Source organism: Limulus polyphemus, unplaced genomic scaffold (assembly GCF_000517525.1).
Source record: "Limulus polyphemus unplaced genomic scaffold, Limulus_polyphemus-2.1.2 Scaffold1943, whole genome shotgun sequence".
NCBI lineage: Eukaryota > Metazoa > Arthropoda > Merostomata > Xiphosura > Limulidae > Limulus > Limulus polyphemus.
Window position 1 is genome coordinate 79,337 of NW_013667553.1, and position 15,835 is coordinate 95,171.

Here is a 15,835-nt window from a genome sequence, read left to right on the forward strand (position 1 = left end):
TCACACGTAGTTATGATGATATTGGGTTATTTATTACGAAAATACCGATTGATGCGCTGATTATTAGATCTACGTTTTAAGTATTTCACACGTAGTTATGATGATATTGGGTTATTTATTACGAAAATACCGATTGATGCGCTGATTATTAGATCTACGTTTTAAGTATTTCACACGTAGTTATGATGATATTGGGTTATTTAATACATTTTTTTTTCATTTTTGGAATTGCTAATATATATACATACTATAATAATAAAAAGATAAGATCTGTTTAGGGTGTAATTCGAACAAACACAACTTCTGTTGTTAACAAGATGAGAATTCACAACATTAATGGTGTGGATTTATAAACAGAATGTTTGTTGTTGTTTTTTTTTGTTTGTTTGTTGTTAAGCGCAGAGCTACACAACAGGCTAATTTTTTTCGTGCACAAGGGGTTATCTGCACTCTGCCCACCGTGGTAATCGAAACCCGAATTTTAGTGTTATAAGCCATGAGACTTACCGCTGAGTTAGCTTGGAGCAAACAGAATGGAAAGTCAAATATGTTGCATGTGAAAATAAAATTTAAAAGACAACTCTACAGTTTCCTTAAGATATTCGTTTTTATTACTATAAAATTTTATAAACATATTTTTTTCAGAAGTCGGTAATCGTTAAAAATGTATACATTTATAATTAAGCGTACATTGCGAGTCAGCGGTAAATTTACGAAGTTACAACAATAAAATCCGATATTCAGTTTATCACAATGGACAGAATACAGATAATCCATTGTGTAGCACTCAGCAAGCAACAAAAGCTTACTTGTATAAAGTATGACTTATTAAAAATATTATCACTTAATATTTCATAATTCTCTTGTGGGTATGAAATCACTTTTTCTGATAAAGGGCCTGAATTCACATCGTCTTTTTTTAGAGTGTATATTGATCGTTGCTAAATAAAACGTTACTAGTATTCTAATCAAATAAATGATCATTTTTCTTATTCCTTTTTAGTGCATGGGTCGTCTCTTTCGCTTGTTTCAACGGCATCGTCATTGTATTTAACGGTAAGCGCAACAATGTGCTGTAAAACTTGTAATGTCATCCACGATTTTATACACAGCAGATTCATGTGTAGCTTTATAATTGAAATAAATAAAACGTAATAATGTATCGTCATTTTGTTTAACGGTAAGCGCAACAATGTTCTGTAAAACTTATTAAAAGTTCACTTCATTCAATACACTTGAATCTGCTATGTATAAAATCGTGGATGACATTACATGTGTAGCTTTATAATTGAAATAAATAAAACGTAATAATGTATCGTCATTTTGTTTAACGGTAAGCGCAACAATGTTCTGTAAAACTTATTAAAAGTTCACTTCATTCAATACACTTGAATCTGCTGTGTATAAAATCGTGGATAACATTACTCTATAGCTTTATAATTGAAATAAATAAAACCTGTAATAATCTAAACGTTATATTGTTCTATAGTGAAAATGAAATAAAGTGGTAAATTTTTAGCTAAAAAAAAAAGAGATAAACATAAAAGTACCGTAGTCTTTTTCTGCTTACTTAGTTTGTGAGAAGGTGAAAAGGAAAGTTAGTTCAATATACACACTTTTGCAAAGTTTGTTTGTCAAAAGTGTAAAATCTGTTTTAAAATGGCTTTCAAAATAACTTGTATTTCCTCGCTAAAAGTAGGTAAGCACAAGTTCAGTAGCGAACGCTGAACTGAGCGTTTGCAACGCGAGCACCTAGCAACCATGGCCAGTGGATTCTTACTTTTATCTTTCGCAAATTTTACTAATTCTAACTCTAGCGGTGAATGAGAGAGCATAGATTAATTTTTTTTTTAAAATACCCTCTCGTTCCAAGATCTCATTTTGCATAGCTCAGCTCAGAACGAGAGAGTGGTCTGGTGTCACAGCTGCCTCCCAATGAAAGTAATGCCAAGTTACTTTATTTTGCTGTGTTTATGAAATATCACCTACTGTTTGAGCTAAAGCAGAATTTTGGCTTCTTTTTTTTCCGTTAAAGCAGCTATGGATTGATATCGTATCTCTCAACATAACGTGTTTGCAAACAGAATCTTACTTCAGAGTTAATGAAATCAATTAAACCGGTTTGCAGATGGCCAATAATACTCGATCCTCGCGTATCTCAGCATTAGTTTTGCGTAAAGACTTAACACATTTTGTGGTCTTCAGATTTAGTGACACTAAAACGTACAAGCAGAATGCATATCACTGTTTTTACTCTAAAATTAGCGGAAGTTTCGAACAAGAGTTCATTGATATTAAACTGTAACAAAATACAGTAGTTTATCGTAATGTCATACAAGGTGCATAAAAAAAAACGTACAACAACGGAAGTGTAGATTAATTTAAATTTTCTTCTTTCGTGGAACTATTCGATTTAGACTGACGAGAAACACGCCCACGAGATCAGAAAGTTGAGAAGAGAGTTGGAGCAAGCTAACGAAAAGGTCGCAACTTTAACTTCTCAACTGACAACCAATGTAAGTTTCAAAAGTTGTTTTTACTATTTATCATTTTTGTGTGAATATTTCTATAATTTATTTTTCGAAAACTTAAATCAAAATGAGATTTATTTCTGCACATCAGAAAAATTACTGCTCCAGTTCTACTAGTTAAGTACGCTGTTGTTTTGATAACTCATTTTGCTTGGCGCATATTATCATCAGCCCTGAAATTCACAAAAAAATGTATAATAAAATCCTTGTGCTCAACTTGTTTCATAGCCATATGATAACACTAGGCCTTCTTTTTGAAGTGGGCTAGGCGTGACCTAGTTCTTAGCATGTTGAACTGTGAGTCTCTAGGTATATGATTGTTCTCTCGTTGCAGTGAAATTACGCTTCGTTCTTTGGGATTGTTGGTGCGTTATAAGAGTGACGGTCAAATCCTACTATTCCGTTAGAGAAGCCAAAGTAAATAGCCCTTATGTGGAGCCTTTCGCAAACATCCGAAACAAATTATTTAGGTTCTTTAAACGTTTGTTTTGTTGTTAAAAACAAAGCTACATAATAGTCTGTCTGTGCGCTGCCCATCGCGGGTATCGAAACCCGATGTTTAGTGTTATAAGCTCTAAGACGTACCGCTAAGCCTTTTGAAATGTAAACTGACCTAACGGTATGTAAGAATTCAACACAGCTATTCCTTTCATAATTCTTTTTTATAATTTTGTCTTTGGTTTATAATACTCAGATAGTTAAAAGGAATCCAGAGAAAATGAGTTAAAAACCATTTAAAGCTACTGTGCTAAAAACTTTTAGGCATAGAAATTCATTACATTGAATAATATTTTATGAAACTGTAAAACATGTATTTAAATGTGTTTGAAAATGATCGAAAACAACATAAAATTAAGTAGTAAACCACTTCTTTGCTGTGCAATTTATCATAGAAATAACTGTAATATTTTAGAAAATTAATCATAGCTTAGTTGTGATAATTATTCGGTTTTACGTTTATTCCTTGTAGTGTTGTGTCGATGTTATTTTTTGTAGTATCTCAATATTCGTTTGGTAAACGACATAGGATGTTTCGTCACCAACTTTTATATCCAACTAACGAAGTTTTAAATTATTATAAACAACGGTTTTTATACTTAAATGTTTGTCAAGAATTAGTTTTTAAAGATGATTTTTTTTAATGCTTGTTAGAGTTGTCATTGCGTATATTTTATCTTGAACATTTGGTTGGTAATTCTCCCAAAAGATGGCGCAGCTGTTCCTCTTCCCATTTTGTAGTTTTGAACTTAAGAATATCTGTCAGTAATTTCTTTTAGTTAAGTTTATTTTTGATGAACGCATTTAATTTAATAATTATGCTGTATTATATTTATGAAAGCATAAAACGGGGGATATGTTCTGAAGTAATTAACTAGTACACACCAACTTCTCATTCATCATGGGTACTACATTAGTGGTAGTAAAATATATTATTAACAATTTCAATGTTATGTTTTGTGTATGTGTGTTCTATTGCGGGAGAGGGTTACATAAATGCTTAGAATACATTATTTGTAAATAACTAGATTTGTGTGAACCAAGTCTCAACACACAGTGACGTCAGGTTAACGACTTTCATATTAGTAAGAAAAATTGCTTGAAATATAAAAATTAAAACTCATATCAGTTGTTTGTACTCTTCTACCTTCTTGTTGTAAAAGAACGCCTTTTTTACATTATTAGTCTTGATAATATTATAAATTCGATTATTACCATATCTTATTAGCATACATTCTTATATCTTGATATGACGGGTTAGAGTTGGAGCCAGCAAACACTAGATTTTTTGCCTTAAATCTTTTTATTATTTTTACTTCAAGTGCATATAAAGACACACAAGTTTATTATGGTCGTTCATCATTAAAACGTGCGTTTATAATGGGCACGTGGTAGCAGTGGGGAACTCAACAAACCCTAATAGGCCTCCGTATATTTAATTACAATGTGTCTCGGTGCTCGCTTTAATTTTCTATGTTAATAAAACTTAACTAGAATCATCACACAAAAATACTAATGTTCTAGACTGAGTCGTAATAGTATTTTGTTTCTACCATCTTTAAACTTGATGTTAGTTCTGATATAAGTGTCAATATATCTCGAAATGAGAAGGACATACTTTAAAAAATTCCCAATCGTAATATGCTACATGATATAAAAATATTATATTTGACAATAATAATAATATGCTACGTGGTATAAAAATATTATATTTGACAATAATAATAATATGCTACGTGGTATAAAAAATATTATATTTGACAATAATAATATGCTACGTGGTATAAAAAAATATTATATTTGGCAATAATAATATGCTACGTGGTATATAAAAAATATTATATTTGGCAATAATAATATGCTACGTGGTATATAAAAAATATTATATTTGGCAATAATAATATGCTACGTGGTGTAAAAATATTATATTTGATAATAATATGCTACGTGGTGTAAAAATATTATATTTGACAATAATAATAATATATTAAAATTTAAACTCGTTATTAATGAGACGAAAGTGTGCCAATGAAACTAAGAAAGGTTGTGTGACGAACGCCTATCATGATCCATTCGCGATGCTTACAATTTTACTCGCAGGATAACAAATATTAGTAAATCACAAGCAAACGTATGGTGCGGACCTAGAAAGAAAAAAAAATTGAGTATAAGCGTATGGTGGTGGTAAGTTACGTGATTGATGTCCTTGATACTTTATAATTATTACATCTTAATAAAACGCAATAAAGGGTCGTGCAGTTGGCCACATTTTAGGGTCATACAGTTGTCGGCAACTTTATACTTCTTAATGAAACAGTAAGTGTGTGTGTGTGTGTGTGTGTATATATATAACTCTATACTTTTAATGAAACAGTAAGTGTGTGTGTGTGTGTGTGTGTATATATATAACTCTATACTTTTTAATGAAACAGTGTAGTGTGTGTGTGTGTGTGTGTGTGTGTGTGTATATATATATATATATATATATATATATACCATCAGTCTTACAATTAGAAGAGTTCCCTAAGCCGTATGCCCGTATATTTTTTAATGAAACAGTAAGTGTGTATATATATACCATCAGTCTTACAATTAGAAGAGTTCCCTAAGCCGTATTCCCGTATATTTTTTAATGAAACAGTAAAGGTGTATATATACCATCAGTCTTACAATTAGAAGAGTTCCCTAAGCCGTATTCCCGTATATTTTGAATGAATCGGGTGGGTATACGCATGTCGCTCAAAATTAAAGTTTGGTATAGGATGTATATCCTCGACTAACCCACTGGACGTACGTTATTATACCTGATTTCTAGATACATAAACGTTGCCTATATGACTATTTGACACTTTTTTGACTAAGGTTTTAATTACGTTAGTGATTAAATAGTCTGTTTGTTTTTTTCCTAACCGCAAAGCTGCACAATAGGCCACATGCGGAGTGCTCATCGTAGGAATCGAACCAAAATTTTAGCGTTAGGAACCTCTACTTTAACGATGAGCTGTTGTCATATAGTGATTTTTTTTCTTCTGTCATTCTGCTTGGTAATATGTAGAAGCCACGACATTTCCTTTACTTTCCTCAAATACTACCCGGAGATGACACTGTCATCGCTTCGACTGTCTGCGCAACAGCCGTCTAGAAACTTGATTTATGGAAGAGTATGTTATAAGGTAATATGTAATCTCCACAAGGACAAGATTCATTGTAAATGTTCAAGACGTACATAATGCTTTCTTATGGTGTAGCTTATCTAAAGCTAGAAAATTTGTCATCTTACGAAATTTAATGTTTTAAAAGAAAAAGCTTAGTTTTTTTTTATAAGACTGAAAACAGCATTGTAATGGTTACTGTGGTAACAGGAAAACTCGTTTTTAACAGAAAGATAGCTCGTGAACACTTTCTTCAACAGAATGGTAGCTCGTGAACACTTTTTTTTCAACAGAGTTGTATAGTAAATTCTAAAAATGAATTAAAGCCAGAAAATAATTCAACAAACCTGTACCTGTAAAACACATTCTTCACGAGAACTGTACTTGCACAGCACATTCTTAGAGCGGGCTGTAGCTGGAAAGCACATTATTTACCAGAACTGTTTTGGAGAGCACGCTCTCAGAGCGGGCTGTAGAGCTGGAAAGCACATTATTTACCAGAATTGTACTTGGAGAGCACGCTCTAAGAGCGGGCTGTAGAGCTGGAAAGCACATTATTTACCAGAATTGTACTTGGAGAGCACGCTCTAAGAGCGGGCTGTAGAGCTGGAAAGCACATTATTTACCAGAACTGTACTTGGAGAGCACATTCTTAGAGGCTGTACCTGTAAAATACATTCTTCACTAGAACTGTAACAAAAAAAACAAAAAAAACTTCAACACAAAAAATATAATTTAGCTTCTACTTTTCTTTACTTCAAAAGATCCTTGTTTCTGAAACGCTCTAATAATGTTGAGTTTACCAAGTTTGGTAACGCTATACGTGCTCATTTTTAAGTTATTACCGAGACATACAAACAAACTGACAGGCGATGCATGACGTCCTACCCACGTTAGTGAAAAACAGCGATCATATAAATCACTAAGCCGATAGAGATGGCTGTGGTTTCATCGTCAAGGCGAGATCGGGTTTGATATACTCTGAATGACTCTTGTAAACAAAGTCACGTTGTAATCATTGTCGTAAAATATACATGCAGTAAATCGATATTATTTACCTTTGATCAACCTATTTTTGTTTAGTATATCCTTCATAGTAATACAAATATAAAGAAGTTTCTTTTAAATGAAAGTGAGAAAGAGAAAAGCGATCTTTTGATGATATTTTTTTTAATTGTTATTAGTTGTTGTTTTCGTAGTGCAGAGCTACAGAATTGGAGAATCGTATTACGGATTTTAGCGTTGTAAGTCCGCATATCAGCTAAACGACCAGGTCATAGATCCTAGGGATCAGGTATATCCGACCTTAACTTTGAACCACTTACTAAAAGGCAGGAAGCCAGTCAGCACTACCTTCCGCCACAGAAGATTGATTGTCACTCCTATAATACAGCTGAAAGTTTCGTTTGGTTTTGAATTTTGCTCAAAGCTACACGGGGGCTATCTGCGCTAGCCGTCTGTAATTTAGCAGTGAAAGACTAGAGGGAAAGCAGCTAGTCATCACCATCCACCACCAACTCTTGGGCTACTCTTTTACCAACGAATAGTGGGATTGACCGTCACATTATAACGCCCCCGCGGCTGAAAGGGCAAGCTTTTTTGATGGGACGGGGATTCAAACCCGCGACCTTCAGATTGCGAGTCAAGCGCCCTAACCACCTGGCTATGCCGGACCATAGCTGAAAGTGCGAGACATGTTCATCGCGAACCATGGACCTTCGGATCCGCAAATTTGAACGCTATCCACTAAGCCACGCCTGATCTCTTTTTTTAAAACAACTACTGAAAATTGAATAATTAAAGTTTTTGACAATATGTAAATATTTCTGTTTTTTCGTTGTTGTTGTTTTTATTTCCATTGATCATTAGAACGCTGTAGTATTTTCCAATATTGAATTGTTTTTTCTGAAATTCCCTTTCCCTTCTATTAAGATTTACAGCGCTTCTGGATTATTGCGTAATCTTGTAGGCTTAAATATTACTAAATAAAGAATAGACTTGCAAAGTACCAGCGCGTCGAGCGGTATATATTTCGTTGGCTTTATGGGTATGATGGGGCGGCGTGTGTGTGCTTCATTCGCCATGCAGATATACTGAATACAGGAGATAGGCAAAGGTACTCGTTCTATGCGCGCGACATTAAACATCGCTTTTGTTTAGCACCGGCTTCACATAGTATAAACTGAATTGACTACCATTTCAAAATTTGTAAATAATTAACAGATACTGCCACCTGGTGGAATATGTGCGAATAAGATTTACTGAAGCTTTCACATTCAGTACTTGGAATTATTTACTGTATTTCTTGAGAACTGTGATCTTCGTTCCCAAGTGTCCCTTGCTGGTTCAGCGGTAAACTTGTTTGCTTATTATGTTTAAATTAGAAGTTCGAATCCTGTGACAAACACAGCACAACAGCCCATTGTGTACCCTTGGGCTTAAACAAACAAATATCCAAGTTTTTAGCCGCGGCAAAGCGGCTCATAGAATGGCAGTGAGTTTTGTTGTTGTTTTTTCAATTATTTCAACTTTTAGCTCATAACTCCATCTCATGGCCGATTTGAGATCTCATAACATCCATGGCTATTGAGGATTCCCTTTTGTTTTTCTTTCAAACTAACCTTTTCAAATTTCAAAATCTTACAACAAAGTGTAAATCTTTTTTGTCAACGGCTTTGTTTACTTACCGTTATTAATGTTGACTGTTTTGGCTAGGTGCCGTTCTGTTTTTTTATTTTTTTCCTTAATCATTTAACAACTTTAAAATCCGCATGTCACGATGTTTTTTTTGTTTTTTTCTCGCTATTAAATTATGAGACAAAAATGTATTTTTCCGGATACTAATATGGTAAACTAACTTCAGGTGATAAAACTTGACTAGTGCTAGTAATATTTACTTCTCCAAAAAGAAACTTCACTCTTCGCATTAATTTGTAAACAAAGTTTTTAATTTCAAAAACTGTTTTTGTTAGCGCGTTTTGTTTTGAGCTCAATAGAATTGGTGACCAGTTCATATTTGGTCTGTTGTCTTGCTCTCTTATCATTTACCCAGGGTTGGTTCCAAAAATTCTTGTTTTACTGGAATGTACGTAGCTTCTACATTTGAGTGTGACTGACGGTCGTGAGAATTCCTTTTGCTGCACGCACGCACACAGAGGCTGTCTTCTCTTTTCTGTATCGTACTTTGAAGCTAGAGAGGACGGGGGTTAGGGTAATTTCCTCTTTACAGCTTCAGCTTAGTGCGAGTTTTAAGATTGTTTGTGATATGTGAAGACTTTTATAAATACAGAAGGGCCGGGTATGTCAGATGTCATTTTGTTTACAGACTACGTGAACAATTAATTGAATGCTGACCGGCCTTGTTAAAATCTGAAAGACAAATATTTGAACTCTGGGTTTCTGTTCGTCCAAACGGCGAGTTTAAACCAAACTCTACTTGTTCACGTGGTGTCTTTACTCTTAAGTACGAGTGTACGACTAGATTTCCCCCCCCCTAACTTGAGTCTGGACAACTGCTCTAATAGTATTTAATAAATTGCTTGACATCCAACTTTCAGAAAAGTAATTTTTCAAATACAAGAAGCAGTCATTACTGGTGAATCAACAATATTGCTCCCAATTAATAGTGTTAAGTGATCATTAATTACTGGCATTGCCAAGTTCTTTACCTTTCTTTCTTCTCGTGCGAAACCCCCCCCCCCCTCCAATGCACTTGTGTAATTGATAATTTATCTGGCAAGAATTCAAAAGAGTAGTTATATCACCGTGAAAATGTAGTGACGCACTCATTATAGTAACAAAAAACTAATATAAATTAACGTGTAATAGTGTAACATCAAATACTGCTAATGTAAGGGTGCTTAAAAAAAACCTATCTGAAAACATTTTGGTAATCGTGTAACATCAAATACTGCTAATGTAAGGGTGCTTAAAAAACCTATCTGAGAACATTTTGGTAATCGTGTAACAGCAAATACTGCTAATGTGAAGATTCTTAAAAAAAACTACCCAGAAATGTGCAGTGAGGTTGTGAAAAACTTTTCAAGAGTATACCTATTTCTTTAAGGGTAAATAAGAAAAAACAATACTTCGTCTTTGCGAGTTATTTTGATCTCGCCACGAGTAAACTTATTCATATATAGATGTTTTAAAGAATGGGTAGTCATTAATGCCACTAATATTTTTCCTCAATCCTTCAGCAGACGAATTCTTTGATATAAGGGATTTTGTTTCTCTCAAATTAAATCGCAAATTTTAACGATAAAGTATTGTGTGGTCCTGTGTATTTTTGAATTTGCTAGTTCCCACAACAAAAGGCCTTGTCTAGCTAGTTCTTGTATTTGCTGTTGTCTGGGGTTGCTGTTTGTGTGTTGGAATTACCAAACACTTGCCTAACTATGGCGAATCCGAGAACAGACTAGGCCTCACATTTCTTTCTCGCCATTGAAAGTTGCAGTTTTAGTGTTGAGAGAAACGGGATACTTTAAATAAGAAAGAAGTTAAGAACGCCGCTAGGGCACATATTAGGTTTCACAGTTATTCAGATCTTTATTTTCTTGTTTACGTATCACCGCTTTGCGTTTTTGTTAGACGGTGTGGCGTTCCTCGCTGACGCTTGTTAAATGCTCGTTCTAACTTGGTTATAACTTGCAGTGTTATTAAAAAAACTCACGTAAAGTAGGAGAATTGTGAGTAGAAAACGAAGTTCCTCTTTATTAAGTGTATCTTTACGCGCATTTTCATACGAGTTTATAGTTAATGAACTCATTTAAGCAAGTTATATAAAATATGTTACGTCAATGTTTATATACCACACAGCATAGACTTACAGCATTATAAATTATGATTTATGGCTCAGAATGGTAACCCATAAGCAAAATTGCAAATTGCGTATGTCACATGCGAGTTTGTCAAATTATGACTATTGTTGAACTACGAAAATACGCTTAAGCCCTGTAATTTCTTTCATTATTTTTTATTACTTTTTATTTTGCCAAGTGTACGTTTAAAACGGTAGGGGGACTCCTTATTTTTAGTTTTTCTTTTGTTATTTCTGTCCTAAAACTATAATCAGTTATATCTGTTCATGGTTGTTGGTAATAAATAATGTTAATTTCGTGTCATTCCACATATTTTGAAAACTAATATGCTCTTAAGGCTTAGTCGGTATGCATGTCTTCATTGTTCTTGTACTCTATTTTTGCAGTCATATTTATATTTTCCATTCACCCGTAACTACGCTTGTTGGGTGGTAAGTGGAGGTTTAGGGTCGGTGTCCGCTAATAATGGCACCGATAAAAATGGACACAAAGTGGGAAAATTTTTTATTAACCGATATAAAAATTATTTTGGGAATAAACTGTATCATTTTTATTGTCATTTTAGTTTTTCAGGACCTTTTTATTATTATTTTATTATGTATATATCCATTTGTCATTTGGTTCATAAGTTAGAGTTGTACCCGATCACTGGAGAGTATGCATAAATAGATTAGGATTGATTCAACACACTTGGCGCATAAATCATTCTTGTAACATTATGGAAATATAATATAAAAACTCAATGTTAAAAACCTTGTACCTCCATCAGTAATATTCCTGCAGTACCTAAAAACATACGGCATGAAAAGGTCGACCTCATTATATAAGTTTATACCAAGAAGACTTATACAGAAACTTTCTGGTTTTATATACTTTCTGCTACTTTAGTCTAGTGCTTCTCAACCATTTCCAATATCATTCATCCATATAAGTTTTTCGTAACAGCTCACCCATCCCAGTTCGAAAAAGGACAAAAAAAAAGTATTCATTTAAAATTCTATATTATGACTGAAATATACATCAAACTACAACTAGAATAAATAATAATAACTGACTTTATTTTTTGCTCTTGAATTTGTTGTATAATTGTTAATACTCATTCACCCTAATTCTGATCTCATTAACCCCTGGGTGAACCATTCACCCAGTTGAGAAGCACTGCCTTAGATTGTAATAGCGGTAGTGTTTTTACCTACAGTGTAATTAAATATACAAAAAAGATATTTTCGCTTACTGCGTCCGGCAATGCCCGCAAAGAATGTTAGTCCAATTTGATCTATTTGTAAGAAGAAAAGTGTCCTTTTTTTTATTTTACCTTTGGTTGTAGAAAAACCGCCTCAGAGTTTATTCTATTTGAAGAGGAAAAAAAAAAGGGAATAACTTGAAGTCCTATACCAAACGATTTGTACAAAGTACAAACAAGAGTTATGCCCGATAAATATTCACCTAAATATTTCGTGGAATAAAGCCCGCGGAAAAATGTTTTGTTCTCATTTAAATGAAAAAATGAGTATGCAGCCGTTTGTTATTGAGCACTGTGAATAGCTTTAATCACCAGAGTACAACCGCTTTATGTTTGGAATTATCAAATAAGTTACTAATGTTTTTACCATGATGTTAAAAGTATAACAGTATCTCCTTGTATAGTTCCTCCTAAACGTTTATGTTGTTTAACGCATAAGCCTGACATTTGATGGCTGCTCTCAGACAACAACGTTCCTATGAAGCGTTTGTTTCAGAATTTTCGCGAAAGCTACACGGGGTATTTCTGGGAATGCTTCCCTAATTTTCAAGTAATAGATTATGAAAGAAGGCAGTGAGTCAACAGCACTCACCGCCAACTTTTGAGCTACACTTGTCTAATGGAATAGTATAATTTAACCATCATCTTATAGCGCCCCCACGGCCCAAAAGTTTGTTGTTTTGCGGCAATAAATCACGAGTAACGAATTCTGGAATTTAAAATGTGACCACATTAACTATTAAATTGTAGTTCTTAAACTGGGTGGGGGAGGGGGCGAAATATATTCTGGAGGAGCATGAAAAGATTCACGAGAAAAAAAAATTACCATACGCATCTTCAATAATAGATAAGCATTATCCAGCCTAAACTTTATTATATACACTTACATGCATACCAGTATAAACCTGTGCACTAGAACTTAGTGATAGTGGCTTATTGATTTTATTTTTTTACCAGTGTATGTACATTTGTGTGTGTGTATGTGGGGGAGAGGGGGGGTTGTCGAGTACAACAGACAAAAGGAGGTGAGGTCGCTTTCTAAATAAAACGTTTGAGAACAACTACAAGACTACACCCAGCTCCTCTGCCGGAGTGATTGTGAACGTTTCTTGTGATTCACTCTGAATAGTGAGTATTGTATTTCACTTTATTGTTGCAGTACCTTTACGTAGATCAATACATCTGTGTAACGTGATTATCTTGGTAAGACAAGTTTGTCTCACGAAGGCCCGAAATGATCGGCTTAAGAACTATTCCATTCATAGTAGATATATGTTAACGTAGACATACATTTTGGATCCCAATATCTAAACAACTACATTGCATATTGTGTATTGATATCTGTCACATTGTCTTCTTTTTTTTCTTTTTTTCTCTGTAAACGTATGAGCAGATGAGTGATCACTTTGTCTGTCCTTGACGTCCAGTTTCCTCTCTTTTTATACGGCGTTGTGAGTCACCCAACATGGCGGCCAAAAAACCTTGAACTGTATAATTACACTTACGCATAGCTCATAAGCAGTTACATTTATTGTCGGCATTTTGATTCTATTCAGCTAGCATGATGATTATAGGCTCCCTATAATAAAAACAAACTATTACACTTCTTGTTACCAGTAGCTATACAGTATATAACTATTTTTGCTCTCGTCGGTAAAGCTGTCTTCATAATCACATAGAGATATAACCAGCTTCTGACCTTTTTTTTATTATTATCACTTTCCATTCCATTTGAACTTCAAAAAAATGTTCTATTTCCATCAAAATATATGGCTCAGAATAGTATCGATGGTAATGTTACAGTTTTTGTAAGTTTAACGTTAGAAACAATAAGTCCGAGGTATGAGAGCCTATGTGTATTAGAGTACGTACAAAAGACGTGCAAACATATTTTGTATATATATATATATATAGAGAGAGAGAGAGAGAGAGAGAAGAAAAGAAAGGCGATTGTTTTTGTGTTTTTTTTCAATGCCATTTTGTTGTTGTTATTCGATACGCTGAAATCACATTAATAGTTGAGTTTCGTTTCACTTCAACGTCAAATCTGCTTCTGACGCGTTGAAATTGTTATCGAAGTTCTATTCGGCTTGAATTCTGGCGGTTTTTTTTTTCACCAACGACTTTGTAATTTCCTTTGTGTTCCACGTGGATGGGAAAATGTAGTTCGGAGCCAAAAAACGAAGGTAATGTACGAGTCTGAACCACAAAATTTTTAAAAATTAATCTGAGCTTGTCTCTGACAGAACAGCTATATTTAATTATTTTTTTTATTAAGCACAGAGCTACACAATGGACTATTTGAGCTGTGTCCATTTTTAGCGTTATAAGCCCTCAGACTTACCCTTGAGCCACCAAGGGGGGCATCTTTTTAATTTTTTAGCAAATTATATAACCTAAAAATTGAGACATACTGTTTGTAAAACATAGAAACCTTCTTAGACGTAACAAAAAAGTTATTTCCCTACAATCATACTACATGTAACCTTTTTATTTGAAACTATAAATTTCACACAGGTATGGACTGCAACGCTTTACATTAATATACAACGTGTAGTATGAACAACCAGTTTTGTACAAGTTTCACACAGGTATGGTCTGCATCGTTTTATGTTAATATACAATGTGTAGTATGAACAACCAGTTTTGTTTGAGTAATAAATATCCTTGATTTCTAATATACAACGTGTAGTATGAACAACCAGTTTGTACAAGTTTCACACAGGTATGGTCTGCATCGTTTTATGTTAATATACAACGTGTAGTATGAACAACCAGTTTTGTTTGAGTAATAAATATCCTTGATTTCACTGTATGTTAGAAAAACAACAACACGATACGAACTAGCTATCGCTAAACCAACAGAATATCTAAATAATCTTTGAAAAGGGGGGGAAGCGTGGCCCAGTGGCTGGTCCAAAAATGCACAACGAGGCCAACGTGCTCCAAGTGTTGATTTGTTTATTTTTTCAGAAATTCGTGCAAAGATACTCAAGGGCCATCTACATATAGTTGTCCTTAATATCGAACTAATAGACTGGTCAGTAACACCTACCACCAACAATTGGGTTACTCTAGTTTGACCATATAGTGAGATTTGACCGTCACTTTTATTACGCACCCACGATCCTAAAGGGTGGAACGAGTTTGTTTTTGTTTTTTCGTTACAACGGGTCCGAACCATGAACTCTAAAATAAGTTTAACAGCCCGGGCACACTAAGCATCAGGCCATCCACGGCCATTTCTGTTTTGATTTTTTTTTTTTTTAACGAGCTTCTTTCAGCCAATTAACCTGCTTATTTATTAAGGTCTATTGCATGTTTTGAAACGTCACGCATGTGCAAACATAATGTTTCATCACATAACCAAAAAAACAGGCTTAAAATGTTTTCTCACTTCGCTAGTTTAGGGTTTACACCTTAACATTTCTGAATTTAAACTCTTATCATAACATGACATATCCAAGCGACAAAGCTGCTTCAGTTCAGGTTTCCCACCCTCTATATATAATGTTCCAAGACTTTTCGAGAACATTTCAGTCATTTTTCATGACACTTTATAGTTTTGGTCATCTGTCATATCTACCCCCC

At 34.1% G+C, this 15,835-nt stretch overlaps 1 protein-coding gene across 1 annotated transcript in view; it reads left to right on the forward strand.

The window, feature by feature from the left end:
• The window catches only part of LOC106465436 (neuron navigator 3-like), a 140,296-nt gene that overhangs the window by 77,197 nt on the left and 47,264 nt on the right, over window positions 1-15,835 (forward strand). The window contains exons 9-10 of the mRNA XM_022393335.1: window positions 1,004-1,056; window positions 2,418-2,516. Of these exons, the coding sequence (XP_022249043.1) occupies window positions 1,004-1,056; window positions 2,418-2,516 (152 nt within the window). The remainder of the gene's footprint in view (window positions 1-1,003; window positions 1,057-2,417; window positions 2,517-15,835) is intronic.